Here is a 14,204-nt window from a genome sequence, read left to right on the forward strand (position 1 = left end):
GGTCGGTGTGTGATTTATGCTCCCATTACAGCATAGGACAGAGGTTGAATGCTGGACTGGGAGAGGGGAGATAGATTTACCCTTGCAGGCACAACCTCAAGTCACGTGCTGAGAGCGGGCACGTGACAAATTAGTGACACCACGGAGAGGGATCCGTGACAATTAGTAACAACCATTGCGGTCCTCTTGCCATTCAGATACACTGTAAAGGTTCAGCGAGAACTGGAATTAGATGAATGTGCGATTTCTGCTCTGAAGGAGGACAGAAAAAACTTTCTCTGCACAGCAATAAGGAACTACATCAGCTGCCTGGTGTCCGGAGAGGAACATGACATGTGGATTTTCCGCCTTTGTTCCCTTTGGTTGGAGAATTCCGGATTACCAGAAGTGAATAGCATTATGAAGGTATCTGATGATGTTAGTTTTTCACCGTAATGTTAAATTCGATTTTTTCAATTTTCCCAATGTCTATGAATATTCCTGCCATGTGGGGACCATAAAGTAAATTTACCCAAGTAAAAATGTAATTCTTTAATTTTACTTGAGTATCATCAGACAGTTTATAAATATTTTATTATATAGCCGTAATATAATAAATCATAGAATCATTGAATTATGCAAAATAGCATTTATTCACAATCTTAGTTACATAGTTGATACGGTCAGGAAACAACAAAACTGAAAAGGGTCTTTCAAGTCCAACCTATAATCCTAATTGGAGAAATGTGTCTTCAAGGAAACAGACAACAATCCTTGTGTAGTCGGATCCTGCAGTCATACTCTGTTCTAACTGGACCTCATTTTTTGATAACTTACATTTTGTCTATTTACAAGACGTAGGGGACAGTTGGAAAAGTGTATGACTGCAATATCTGACTACATAGGGTTTGTTGTCTGCTTCCATCGAGACACAAAGTTCTGCATTAGTGCTGTAAACTTTATGGAAATTTTTTTTAAGCAATAACATTGGAAAAAGCAGAATAGAAAACGTAAAAAAAAAATCAAATTGCTAAAAATCAGCATCTGTCACCAGATTTTATAATGCAAACTCCCATACATTACTAGTTTATCTTACAGTTGATCTGATGAGACTGATGTATTTATTTTGAAAACTGATGCCAGAATGGCTTATACTAAGATCAGTGTTTTAGGAGTCCAAGGCTGGACTTGCAAAATGCTAATATTATTTTTAGGCAAGGAAAACTTTAAAAAATTATTATACAGCAATTGTGATATGGATTTTCACAGTAAGCACACCAGCCGCATCAGGTTTTAGAGATCCATTTAGGAATGATTTTAGGTTGTTTTTGTCATAAAATCAGTTGACAGATCCTCTTAAAACTTTTAGAAGTGAAAGACATATTGGAGTATAGTACTCTACTATTCTTTTTCTGCAGGCTGTAATGTCGATATAGAATTCACTTTTCTAATTATTTATGCACCATAAGTCTATGATAACTTAGAAAAAGAAAACTATTGTTTGATAACCGTTCAGTCATATGGGACCCTGTTATCATTATCAGTGAGGGTTTCAGTATGGTTTCCAACATTTCCTGGGACACCTTCCTGAGAGTACACCCCATAACTCCCAACTTTTTGGGGTTTACATACAAATCTCCCCTTCTGCACCAGGAGTATTGGGAAATCCTGGGATAGTTGGCAAATAAGCCTGTACATAGGTGACTTATATTGTATATGGACCAGCTCCCTATTTCATATTGTCATGTTTCTCTTGTAGAAAGATTCCCAGAAGATCCCGTCCTACAAGTTCCTCCCTCTGATGTACCAGTTGGCCGCTCGTATGGGGACCAAGAAGATGGGGAGACAGGATTTCCATGAAGTGCTCACTAATGTAATTCTAGGGCAGCTCAGAAGCCGCAGCACAGTAATATTTATAATACTCCTGGGATAAATGGGACGGAAAATTTAAGAGGGCATGTGAAGACTAGAAAAATTATAGGTTTAGCAGCAGTGATCTCATTGAGCTCCGTCCTCTGTTCTTACTTACAGATGCAGCTGTGTAACACAGCTAGCATCTGCCGGATATGAAGTTGGCTCCGCTCCTGAGCCTGCAGCATGCAGTACGCAGCAACATGTGATGAAGATGTACGACTAAATGGCGCATCGGTGTCCAGTGCGGGCACACGGATGTGTCCTGTGCGGGCGCGCGGAGGTGTCCTGTGTGGGCGCACGGTGGTGTCCAGGGCGGGTGTACGGGGGTGTCCTATGCATCTAGTCATGAGCGCTGCAGAAAAGGTTGCATTGGGCTGCTCGGCCCTAGATCTGACTGCCTACTATGAGAACACTGTTGTCTCCCTGGGCCCATGTATAGGATCTGTGCTCTCTCTGTGTACATGCTCGGCCACAGGAGACGCGTGCTGGGGGACCAACTATGCAGTTACATGCATATTCAGTGATCAGGCTGCATACTTGCATCTAAAATAGAAAAAATGCATTTCTGCAATTTTATTTCATTTGAGCAGTGTTTTATTTTTCCAAGATCTCTTATTAGATAGGATGGATTTTTTTTTTCTTGTGGTAAAACCCCTTTAACTCAAACCCCCGCGTTCCTAAAACAAATGCTGCATCAACCGTATATTAATATAGTAATTTGTACGCTAACCTGCCACCTTCTCCATTCCTTACCAGGTGATCAGCCAAACCTCTCTGGATCACCCATACCACACTCTCTTCATTATACTGGCTCTAGCAAATGCCGACAAGGATGATTTGTTACTGCAGCCGGAGGAGGTGAAAAGAGGACGACTTGCCAAGAATGCCCCAAAGAAGATATCACAGACTGATGAGGTAGCGCTCTTCTTTTTTTTTCATTTACCTTATTAAATGGAATCTGTCCCCTCTGGGATGTTTATAACCTATTAATATGGGCATACAGGTAATAGAAATGTTAAACTAGTCCTACCTGTATGCCTGATATTAATGGTCTTGTTGTGGAGAAATTATTATTGTTATTTCTTTATTGCTTCATTGGGGGACACAGGACAACCATGGGTGTATGCTGCTGCTGCTAGGAGGCTGACACTATGCAAAAAAGGAAAAAGGCGTAGCTCCTCCCCAGCAGTATACACCCACCGACAGGCACCAAGCACGTCAGTTTGTGCTTAGTGTCTGTAGGAGGCGGACCTGGATCTTCAGATCCGCTGCTAATCTTGATTCCTTTACAGGTTTTGTTGTTTTTATTAACGTTTTGGCTTTTCTTTTTCAGATACAGCATTCAGGGATTCATGGTGCAATCTTTCACCCTGCCTCCTCAGGAGGGCGGCTGAGCGAGCAGTGTGGTGTCGTCCGCATCGCAGCTCTCAGACCGCCGGCAGGACATTATCCCCTGTCACCCTCCCAGGTGCTCCAGGGTCTTTATGGTGGCGGTCCTTGCCAAACAGTCCCCCTCACCCCTCTCCTCGGAGAGGGCTGAGAGGAAGACGGTGGTCACCAGCGGTGACCCTCCCCCTTGTTTTGGGGTCGAGGCCGTCTTCTGGACGAAGGATTCTGTTCCAGCGACCCCTCTCTCATCGGGCCCCTGGTCGATCCTCTCTCCCTCTACCTGTGGAATCGGAACATGCAGGTACCAGCGCTTCAGCAGCCGCTCCCCCGCAGCAGTATTTCCCTGTCTAAATGTACAGTGCTATCACACAGAGTCACGGCCTGTTTTTACTTTCACGCTGCGGCCGGCCACGCCCCCTCTGATAGGCCACGCCCCCTCCTTTTTCGGCGCTCTTTTCCTCCTCCACTCAGAGGGGTTTTTACATCCCGGGCACACCCTTCCCTTTCAGTGCGGCCCTATCAGGAGCCTTGGCTTATTCCTCTCAGTACAGCACCACCCCTTCTTCTCTGCTGGTGCGGTAGGATTGCAACGCTATATTTGGCCTCTCCCTGGTATTATCCATACCACTGTAGGCCCTTTAGTCTTTTCTGTAGTATAGTGCTGCAGAATATCCTTATGTCCAACTCTTGTGTAGCCTCCCTTACCAAACCTACCATAACTCACTACGCCTGTGCTCGTTGTAAGATAAAGTGGTCTGTAGGCCAATCGTCACCTCTCTGCCAGTCCTGCAGTCCTCCTGCCATGTCTGCCCCGCAGGAAGCTTCTGACTCTCGGGATGGGGGCGCTCCCCCTCCCCCTGAGTGGGCCGTTGTTATCTCGCAGTCGGTCTCTGATTTGACTAAGGTATCTCAGTCCCTGGTCCAGGCGCTTGAACGTCTTCCACAGCCTCCTTCAGCCACCAGCGCTCCGACCGTCTTCCATGGCGAGTCGGCCGCACCTGACCCTGAACCACAGGGAGACAAATCAGCCAGCCGCTCTAGAAGAGGACTCTGGCTCTTCGTCTGGTTCTCCAGGTCCCTCCGCAGCGCTCAAGCTGCTCTCCTCCTCCCAATTCCCCTCTTCGGAGGAGGACATTGGGTCTGATGTGGATTCCCAGTCCGGTTCTGACTCCGATTCAGACCAGACTTCTAGCATGCAGGCTGTCGTAGATAGTCTTATTTCGGCTATATCGCTGACCCTCAAACTAAAACAAGACGAGGTTTCCCCCCAGGATACCTCTGTCTCCTTTAAGCGGTTGAAGCGTCCCTCTCGCTCCTTTCCTACCCATGAGGAGTTTGAGTCTACCCTGTCTAAACACTGGGAACATCCTGAAAAACGTTTTTCGGGTAGAAAACATCTGGACCTGCTCTATCCCTTTAGCGCCGCTCTTCTCTCCAAGTGGGCTGAATCTCCCAAGGTCGATCCACCGATCTCCCATCTTTCCTCCAAGACTGTTCTCTCCTTACCGGACGGCGCGTCGCTTGAGGACTCATCGGACAGACAAATTGAGGCGCTGGCCAAATCAGCTTTTGAGGCAATGGGTGCTTCCCTCTGCCCCAGCTTTGCTTCCACATGGGTGGCTAAGGCCATATCTGCCTGGGCCAAGATTCTCTGCCGAGGCCTTTTGGCTTCGGCCTCCCCTACCGAGCTGGCTGACCTCGCCGACCAGATTAACCACGCAGGGAAATACCTTCTCACTGCCTCCTTAGATGCAGCAGCCTGTTCAGCCAGGGCAAGCAGCAACATTGTCGCTATGCGTCGCATTCTTTGGCTCAAAGCATGGAATGCAGATGCTACTTCCAAAAAGTCTCTCACCAACTTGGCGTTTCAAGGTTCCAGGCTTTTTGGCGCTCGTCTGGATCAAATTATCTCAGACGCAACTGGGGGCAAGAGTACCTCTCTCCCCCTGTCCAAGCCAAAACGCTTCTTTAACCCAAAGGCTCCTCGAACATTTAACCGCCACGTCCGACCTCGCCACTTCAGAATGGAATCCCTGCGGTCAGTGATCGCCGCCATGGAACCCGGGGAGTTCCTCTGCTCGGTCGACATCCAAGATGCGTACCTTCATGTCCCCATCTGCGTACGGCATCAGAGATTCCTTCGGTTTGCTGTCGGGGACAATCACTACCAGTTCACGGCTCTCCCCTTCGGTTTAGCGTCTGCCCCCAGGGTCTTCACCAAAATCATGGCGGCGGTCATGGCCCTCCTTCGTTCCAGGGGGATCCTCGTTATCCCCTACCTGGACGATCTGTTGATCAAGGGTCCTCTTGTCTAGACTGTGCCCACAGTCTCCAGGTCTCCCTGGACACCCTGATCCGTCTCGGCTGGATTATCAACCGGACCAAGTCCTCTCTGATTCCGTCCCAACGACTGTCCTTCCTGGGCATGGTGTTCGACACGAACTTAGCTCGGGTCTTCCTCCCAGAGTACAAGTTCTCAGTACTCCTCAAGGCGGTCCGCCTTCTCAAACGCCCAGCCCCTCAGTCACTTCGTTTCTGCATGGGAGTCCTGGGAAAGATGGTGGCCTCCATGGAGGCTGTTCCTTTCGCCCAGTTCCACACCCGCCCCCTCCAACTATTCCTCCTATCCACTTGGAACAGGTACTTGGACTCCCTGGACCGTCCCGTCCACCTTCCTCTCCAGGTCTGTCAGTCCCTCACCTGGTGGACGTTGTCCACCTCTCTCCTGAGAGGAAGATCATTTCTTCCCCTTCAGTGGCAGGTCATCACCACCGATGCCAGCCTTCTCGGGTGGGGAGCAGTCTTCCGACAACACACGGCTCAGGGCCGTTGGACCACCCAGGAAGCTCTCCTTCCCATCAACCTTCTGGAGATCAGGGCAATCTTCCTTGCGTTAATCCGCTGGCAGTCTCTTCTGTCGAATCTTCCCGTCCGCATCCAGTCAGACAACGCCACGGCCGTGGCGTACTTAAACCACCAGGGCGGGACTCGCAGCGGCCAAGTAATGGCAGAAGTGGCAAAGATTCTTCGGTGGGCGGAACGCCATGTTCCGGCCATATCAGCCGTTCATATCCCCGGGGTCGAAAACTGGGCAGCCGACTTTATCAGTCGCCAGGGCCTAGCAGCGGGCGAGTGGTCTCTCCACCCCGCAGTCTTCAATCAAATTTGCCTCCGCTGGGGTACGCCAGACGTTGATCTTATGGCGTCCCGGATGAACCACAAGGTCCCTCAGTTTGTTGCCAGGTCCTGGGATCCTCTTGCCGTCGGCCACGACGCTCTGGTAATTCCATGGTCCCAGTTTCAGTTTCCCTAACTGTTCCCTCCCCTCCCCTTGATTCCAAGGGTGGTAAAGAAGATCAAGTTGGAAGCGATTCCAGTCATACTGATAGCGCCGGACTGGCCAAGGCGGCCATGGTACGCCGAGCTCGTAAGCATGCTCGCGGACACTCCTTGGAGACTCCCGGATCGGCCAGATCTCCTCTCGCAGGGACCTCTCTACCACCAGAGTTCTCAGTCGCTGAGTTTAATGGCATGGCCGTTGAGGCCGCAGTCTTGAAAAACTCTGGTCTCTCTTCCCAGGTCATACAGACCATGATCAGAGCCAGAAAACCGGCTTCTTCCTGTATCTACCATAGGTACTGAAAAGCGTTCTTTCGCTGGTGTGAAACCAATGAAGTTTTTCCAATGTCCTTTTCTCTTCCGGATCTTCTCGGTTTCCTCCAGTCTGGTCTCGATTCGGGCTTATTCCTCAGCACACTCAAGGGACAAGTGTCCGCTCTGTCGATTCTCTTCCAGAGTGACCTTTCCTCCATTCACCAGGGTAGGACTTTTCTACAGGGAGTTGCGCATATCGCCCCTCCTTTCCTTCCTCCCTTGGAACCTTAACCTGGTCCTTGGCGCTCTTCAGGCTGCTCCCTTTGAGCCTCTTCATGACGTGCCCTTTTCCCTTCTCTCTTGGAAGGTCCCCTTCCTCATTGCCATTACATCCATCAGGAGGGTCTCCGAGTTGGCAGCCCTGTCATGTCGTTCCCCTTTCCTGATTCTTCATCAGGATAAGGTCGTTCTTCGACCGGTTCCTGAATTCCTTCCCAAGGTGGTCTTGGCTTTCCACATCAACAAAGACATTGTCCTTCCATCATTTTGCCCTTCTCCGGCTCATCCTTTGGAGAAGTCTCTTCACAAGCTTGACGTGGTCAGGGCCATTCAGGTCTATCTTTCTAGAACCGCTCCCTTCCGTCAATCCGATTCTCTCCTTGTCGTTTCTGAAGGTCGTCGGAAGGGCTTTCAAGCGTCTAAATCCACCATTTCGCGCTGGATTCGCTCGGCAATTTCAGAATCGTACAGTGTTCATGAGGCACGTCCTCCCCCCGGGGGTGCGAGCTCACTCCACCAGAGCTGTCGGAGCTTCTTGGGCTGTTCGCCACCAGGCCTCCGCCTTACAAGTTTGCAAGGCCGCAACCTGGTTGTCTTTGCACACGTTTACGAGGTTCTATCGGGTTCATACCCAAGCCTCGTCCGATGCAGGTCTTGGTAGGAAGGTACTGCAGGCGGCGGTCGCACACCGGCCGACCTGAGACCTTTTCTCTTTTTCTTTCTACCCACCCTTTTCCGGGACTGCTTTTGGACATCCCATGGTTGTCCTGTGTCCCCCAATGAAGCGTTAAAGAAAGAGGGATTTTTGGTACTTACCGTAAAATCTCTTTCTTGGAGCCTTCATTTGGGGACACAGCACCCTCCCTACTGGTTTGTTCTGGTACCGTGTTTGGGGCGTGGAGACCCTAGTTGAGTTGGTACTTTTACTGTTATGAGTTCTGTCGCTTCTCCTACTGCTTTTTGCACTAACTGACGTGCTTGGTGCCTGTCGGTGGGTGTATACTGCCAGGGAGGAGCTACGCCTTTTTCCTTTTTTGCATAGTGTCAGCCTCCTAGCAGCAGCAGCATACACCCATGGTTGTCCTGTGTCCCCCAATGAAGGCTCGAAGAAAGAGATTTTACGGTAAGTACCAAAATCCCTCTTTATTTATTCAGTACCACTGATTCCATGGTGCAGTACATGAGAAGGGGTTACATAGAAATGTTATGTTCTGTCTTTATGCTAATGATTTCTTGCAGGCTCCAGGGCGTGCAGTGCCTGGAAGAAATCCCTGCCTCCTGTCCTCATTACAATACTACCCCTGCCCATGCATGTCAGTTATGGCCCCAGTATCCTGCGCCCTGCACACCCTCAGAAATACATACCTGTTCCTCCCTTCTGTGGGAACTACACTCAAGGATGTTCTGCGCAGGCGCCGGCGACTTCCGCTCCAGTGACCTCCAGTGTGCGCGCCGATAAGGTGCTCTCCCCACTTCTTCCCTGCATAGTCATCACTATGTACACATGGTTCCTAGCAACGACTATGCAGGGAGGAAGTGGGGAGCACATATTATTGGTGCACATATCAGAGGTCACAGTGACTCACCTGCACAGAAAATCCCTGAATGCAGTGCCCACAGAAGGGAGGAAGAGGTACGTATTATGGAGGGAGGACATGGCACAGGATAGCGGGGCCATAACTGACATGCATGGGCCGGGGTAGTGTTATAATGAGGACAGGGGGCAGAGATTTCAGAGAAGTCATTATCATAAAAACAGAACATAACATTTATGTGTGCAAACTGTAAAGCGCTCCGGAATATGTTAGCGCTATATTAAAAAAAATAAAGAAAAATAAAGATTTATCCACAAAAAGACCATTAATATGAGGCATACAGGTAGGACTAGTGTAACATTTCTATTATCTGTATGCCCATATTAATAGGTCATATACGTCCCGGGTGGAGTGACAGATTCCCTTTAATCATTTACAGCCGTGGTCTCCAATCTGCAGTTCTTCAGCTGTTCCAAAACGTTATCTTCCTGCAAAACTACAACTTTTTCCATGTCCCAACAGCTTCTGGCAAGCAACCATTTCTTTGGGGAGGGAGGTGAAGGGAGGATGATGAAAGCCATTTAATGGTGCTGTCAGTGATTGTCAGCAGAATTTAAATTGGTATGCAGCATAGATCGGAGCTAGCTCTGGCTGCTGCTCCTAAAGGCAGATGATGGTTTGTATGGTGTGGGCTCAGCTCCTGAAGCCGCTCCATACCACACACTTTGTGGCCATATGATGTAAATTTACATCATTTGGTCAATAAGGGTTAAAGATTTTATCTGTCTCCTCTTAATTGAGCATTGAGAGGTGTGAGGCACTGCTGACGTGGTAGCCATGTACTACATGCATGTTATTATAAAATTCTGATTATTGTCCGCATTGGACTAGATTGTGTTTGTTTTGTGTATTCCATGTAGGATCGTATGGAAGCTGCATGCAATATTGTGAACACCATAAAGAAACACAGGCCTCACATGGTAGTAGATGTCGAGCGGCTTTGTGATGCATACATAATATTAGCAAACTTGGATGCCAAACAGTGGAAAAATCAGCGCAGTAAGTACAGCGCACACTGCTCGTAACCGGACTCTAGAAAACACTCTAGTTAGACATTTACATCAATTAATAATATCCATGTCTTCTTAACCATAGAAGGAATACCCATCCCATCAAATCAGCCCATCACTAAACTGAAGAACCTGCAGGATGTTGTTATTCCTACCGAAGAACTCAAGGTACAAGACCTCATGATCGGAATCGATCATTTATTTCCAGTCGTTATTCCCAGAAGCAAAAGGTCCTTGCATGCCTGCTCACTCTCCATTACAGTCTATGTGGGTGCAGACGTAGCCAGAGGAACACGTGAGCATGAGATTTCAGAAATATCGTTCACTTTGTTAAGACAGCAAAATTCTGTGTTTTTCACAGAAGTTTTAGGCCATCTAAAACAGTGTATAATGAGCATGTGTAGGTAATCAGCAGAGGGTATAAAGTCAACTGAGCATGTGCAGGCAATCATCAGTGTGTATAATGTCAACTGAGCATGTGCTGGTAATCAGCAGATCGTATAATGTCAACTGAGCATGTGCAGGTAATCAGCAGCGTGTATAATGTCAACTGAGCATGTGCAGGTAATCAGCAGCGTCTATAATGTCAACTGAGCATGTGCAGGTAATCAGCAGCATGTATAATGTCAACTGAGCATGTGCTGGTAATAATCAGTGTGTATAATGTCAACTGAGCATGTGCTGGTAATAATCAGTGTGTATAATGTCAACTGAGCATGTGCAGGTAATCATCAATGTGTATAATGTCAACTGATCATGTGCTGGTAATCAGCAGATCGTATAATGTCAACCGAGCATGTGCAGGTAAACGGCAGAGTGTATAATGTCAATGTCAACTGAGCATGTGCAGGTAATCAGCAGAGTGTATAATGTCAACTAAGCATGTGCAGGGAATCATCAGTGTGTATGATGTCAACTGATCATGTTCTGGTAATCTGCAGATCGTATAATGTCAACTAAGCATGTGCAGGTAAACAGCACAGTGTATAATGTCAAGTGAGCATGTGCAAGTAATCATCAGTGTGTATAATGTCAACTGTGCATGTGCAGTTATTGGCTATCTCCATAAAAATAATCTCCCAATTTGCCCACAGTATTTGCTCAACAGTGGCCCAAATGTATTGTGGTGGCCGATAAAGTAGTGTTCAAAATAATATCACTACAATATTACTAACCAGATTAATCACTGTTCTTGGTACAAATTATATTACCACGTCAAACAATTTACCATTTGGTGCAGTAGATTCTAAGAAAACCACCAGACTCCGCATTCATGATCTGCAGGTTCAATATAATAACAGTGTGGAGGTCAATTAGTAAGGTCAGTCCGTCTGTGAAGAAACAGGTGCAAGTCAGGTGGCCCTTATTTAGAGGTGAAGCCAAGACATGTTGTCCATGCATTTCTCCTTGAAAGCCTGAGATATATAGGTAGTTCGAGACATTGTTGAGAAGAACAGAGTGCGTTGATTAAAAAGTTGATTAGAGAGAGTAAAACTTAAAGTACTGTCACACAGTGGCACTTTGGTCGCTACGACGGTACGATCCGTGACGTTCCAGCGATATCCATACGATATCGCTGTGTCTGACACGCAGCAGCGATCAGGGACCCTGCTGAGAATCGTACGTCGTAGCAGATCGTTCGGAACTTTCTTTCGTCGCTGGATCTCCCGCTGTCATCGCTGGATCGTTGTGTGACAGCGATCCAGCGATGCGTTTGCTTGTAACCAGGATAAACATCGGGTTACTAAGCGCAGGGCCGTGCTTAGTAACCCGATGTTTACCCTGGTTACCAGCGTAAAAGTAAAAAAAAAAAAACCGTACATACTCACATTCCGGTGTCCTTCAGGTCCCTTGCCGTCTGCTTCCCGCTCTGACTGACTGCCGGCCGGAAAGTAAGCAGAGCACAGCGGTGACGTCACCGCTGTGATCTGCTTTCAGTTTACGGCGGCACTCAGTCAGAGCGGGAAGCAGACAGCAAGGGACCTGAAGGACACCGGAATGTGAGTATGTACGGGGGTTTTTTTTAACTTTTACGCTGGTAACCAGGGTAAACATCGGGTTACTAAGCGCGGTCCTGCGCTTAGTAACCCGATGTTTACCCTGGTTACCCGGGGCCTTCGGCATCGTTGGTCGCTGGAGAGCTGTCTGTGGGACAGCTCTCCAGCGACCACACAACGACTTTCCAACGATCACGGCCAGGTCGTATCGCAGGTCGTGATCGTTGGAAAGTTGCAGAGTGTGACAGTACCCTTACAAAGAAGTGCAGATAATGATCGGATGTACAGCTAAAATGATCTCCAATGCTTTGTAATGGAAAGCCAAACCAGAGAGACGTGGAAGAAATCTGGAGACTACCATTCTAATGGATGGAAGAATAGCCAGAATGCCAAAGGTTCAGCCAATGATCAGCTCCCGGATTATCACAGACAGTCTCAAGTTACCTGTGAAGACTGTGACAGAAGACGCCTGTGTGACGCTAACCTCTTAGCAAGAAGTCCCCGCAAAGTCCCACTGTTTAAAAAAAAGACCTAAAGCGGATACAATTTGCCAAAGAACATATCAACTCGCCTAAAGCGAAATGGAGAAACATTTTATGAACTAATGAAAGTAAAATTGTTCTTTTTGGGTCCAAGACAGTTCATCAGACGACCCCCAAACACTGCATTCAATCCACAGTACCCTCTGAGACAGTGAAGCATGGTGGTGCAAGCATCATGATATGGGCAGGTTTCTCTTACTATGGTGTCGGACCTATTTATACACATACTAGGGATCATGGACCAGTTTGCTTATATTAGAATACTTGAAGAGGTTATGTTACCTTACGCTGAAGAGGATATGCCCTTGAAATGGGGGTTTCAACAAGACCACGACCCTAAACACACAAGTAAATGAGCAAAAGCTTGGTTTGTGTCCAACAAAATTGAGCTTATGGAGTGGCCAGCCCAAACCCCGGACCGTAATCCGATAGGACACTTGTGGGGTGACATCAAAAATGCCTTTTCTGAAATAAAGCCAACAAATGCCCAAAAAGTGTGGGACGTAGTCCAAGCATCCTGGGCTGGAATAACAGGAGCCAGAAGTTGGTTGACTCTATGCAACATAGTTTCTAAAAAGCAGTTCTAAAAAACTGTGGGTAACAACTAAAATATTGGGTTAGTGATTCACAGGAATGATAAATCCACCACAATAAAGTACATATTGTGAGTTTGTAAAGACAAATGCAGACACTGCAATTTTTTTTAGAATGCCCAATGTTGTTGTTTTTTTTGTAAAGTAGTTAAAAATTATATTCATTTCTCTTCATGTTTTGAATTAGAAAACAGTGTGCAGTGTTCTGAATGCATGTAAATAAAAACCAGAATATTTTGTAATTAACCCTTGTTTTTGAACACACTGCTATTATTTTGAACAGTACCGTATGTATCTGTGGCCTTGGAGGAAAAGATGTATGATAGACTTTGGATATTTATGTATTTTTATATACTATTCATTGTGATTATCACATTGTAAAAAGATCAAGATTCAACACAGATTAGGGTGCAATAGCAACATGGGGGTTACCCAGAAACAAAGTTGACATTACTGCTATTTCCTTATCGGGTGCTGAAATTCAAACACTTAATGCAAGTTGGCTATTACTTTTTCATAAAAAAACATTAAAGAGAATGTGTCAGCAGAAAATTACCTAGTATTTAAATAAAATGTTTATGCTAAGTGTATTTTCTTAATTCTTGGTAATGTTTTCTTTTTTTTTTAGTGATGAGCGAGCGTGCTCGGATAACGTCTTAGCCGAGCACGCTCGGGTGTTATCTGAGCATCGGGGAGGCTCGTATATTATTGTAGACAGCCTGGACACGTGTGGGGATTGCTGTTTGTTAGGGAGTCCCAGGGGCGTAACTACCGCGGTCGCTGCGGCGACCGGGCCCGGCGGGTCAGGGGCTCGGCAGGTCAGAGGCACCCAACACCATGTTGCAGTGCAGGAGATTCCTCCCGCACAGCAACAGTCCGAGGCGTATCTAGGGGGAGGAGGCAGCCGGGGCACGTGAGAGACAGGAAGCAGCTCCAGTCATCACGGTGAGACCGCTTCTCCTGCTCTGCAGCCCCGGGACAGAAGGCGAGAGCAGGGGGAGGTGCGGGACAGAGCCGCTTTAGTCAGGGGAAGCTGAGGAGCTGCAGGTTTACATAAGACACCCCTGTACCAGAGAGGAGATTGTGAGTTGTGTATTATGAGCTGGTATCTGGTGTGTGTGTCTGATATCTGTAGTGTGTGTGTGTGTGTGTGTGTGTGTGTGTGTGTGTGTGATATCTGTAGTGTGTGTGTGTGTGTGTGTGTGTGTGTGTGTGTGTGTGTGATATCTGTAGTATGTGTGTGTGTGTGTGTGTGATATCTGTAGTGTGTGTGTGTGTGTGTGATATCTGTAGTGTGTGTGTGATATCTGTA

The 14,204-nt window shown here is 47.3% G+C and overlaps 1 protein-coding gene across 2 annotated transcripts in view; it reads left to right on the top strand.

Moving 5' to 3' along the window:
- The window catches only part of ATM (ATM serine/threonine kinase), a 171,988-nt gene that overhangs the window by 119,780 nt on the left and 38,004 nt on the right, over positions 1-14,204 (top strand). For both annotated transcript variants that reach the window (XM_077298431.1, XM_077298432.1), the window contains exons 50-54: positions 198-405; positions 1,739-1,852; positions 2,650-2,808; positions 9,611-9,749; positions 9,846-9,928. In XM_077298431.1, coding sequence (XP_077154546.1) covers positions 198-405; positions 1,739-1,852; positions 2,650-2,808; positions 9,611-9,749; positions 9,846-9,928 — 703 coding nt within the window. The remainder of the gene's footprint in view (positions 1-197; positions 406-1,738; positions 1,853-2,649; positions 2,809-9,610; positions 9,750-9,845; positions 9,929-14,204) is intronic.

Source organism: Ranitomeya variabilis, chromosome 3, assembly GCF_051348905.1.
Source record: "Ranitomeya variabilis isolate aRanVar5 chromosome 3, aRanVar5.hap1, whole genome shotgun sequence".
NCBI classification, from domain to species: Eukaryota; Metazoa; Chordata; class Amphibia; order Anura; family Dendrobatidae; genus Ranitomeya; species Ranitomeya variabilis.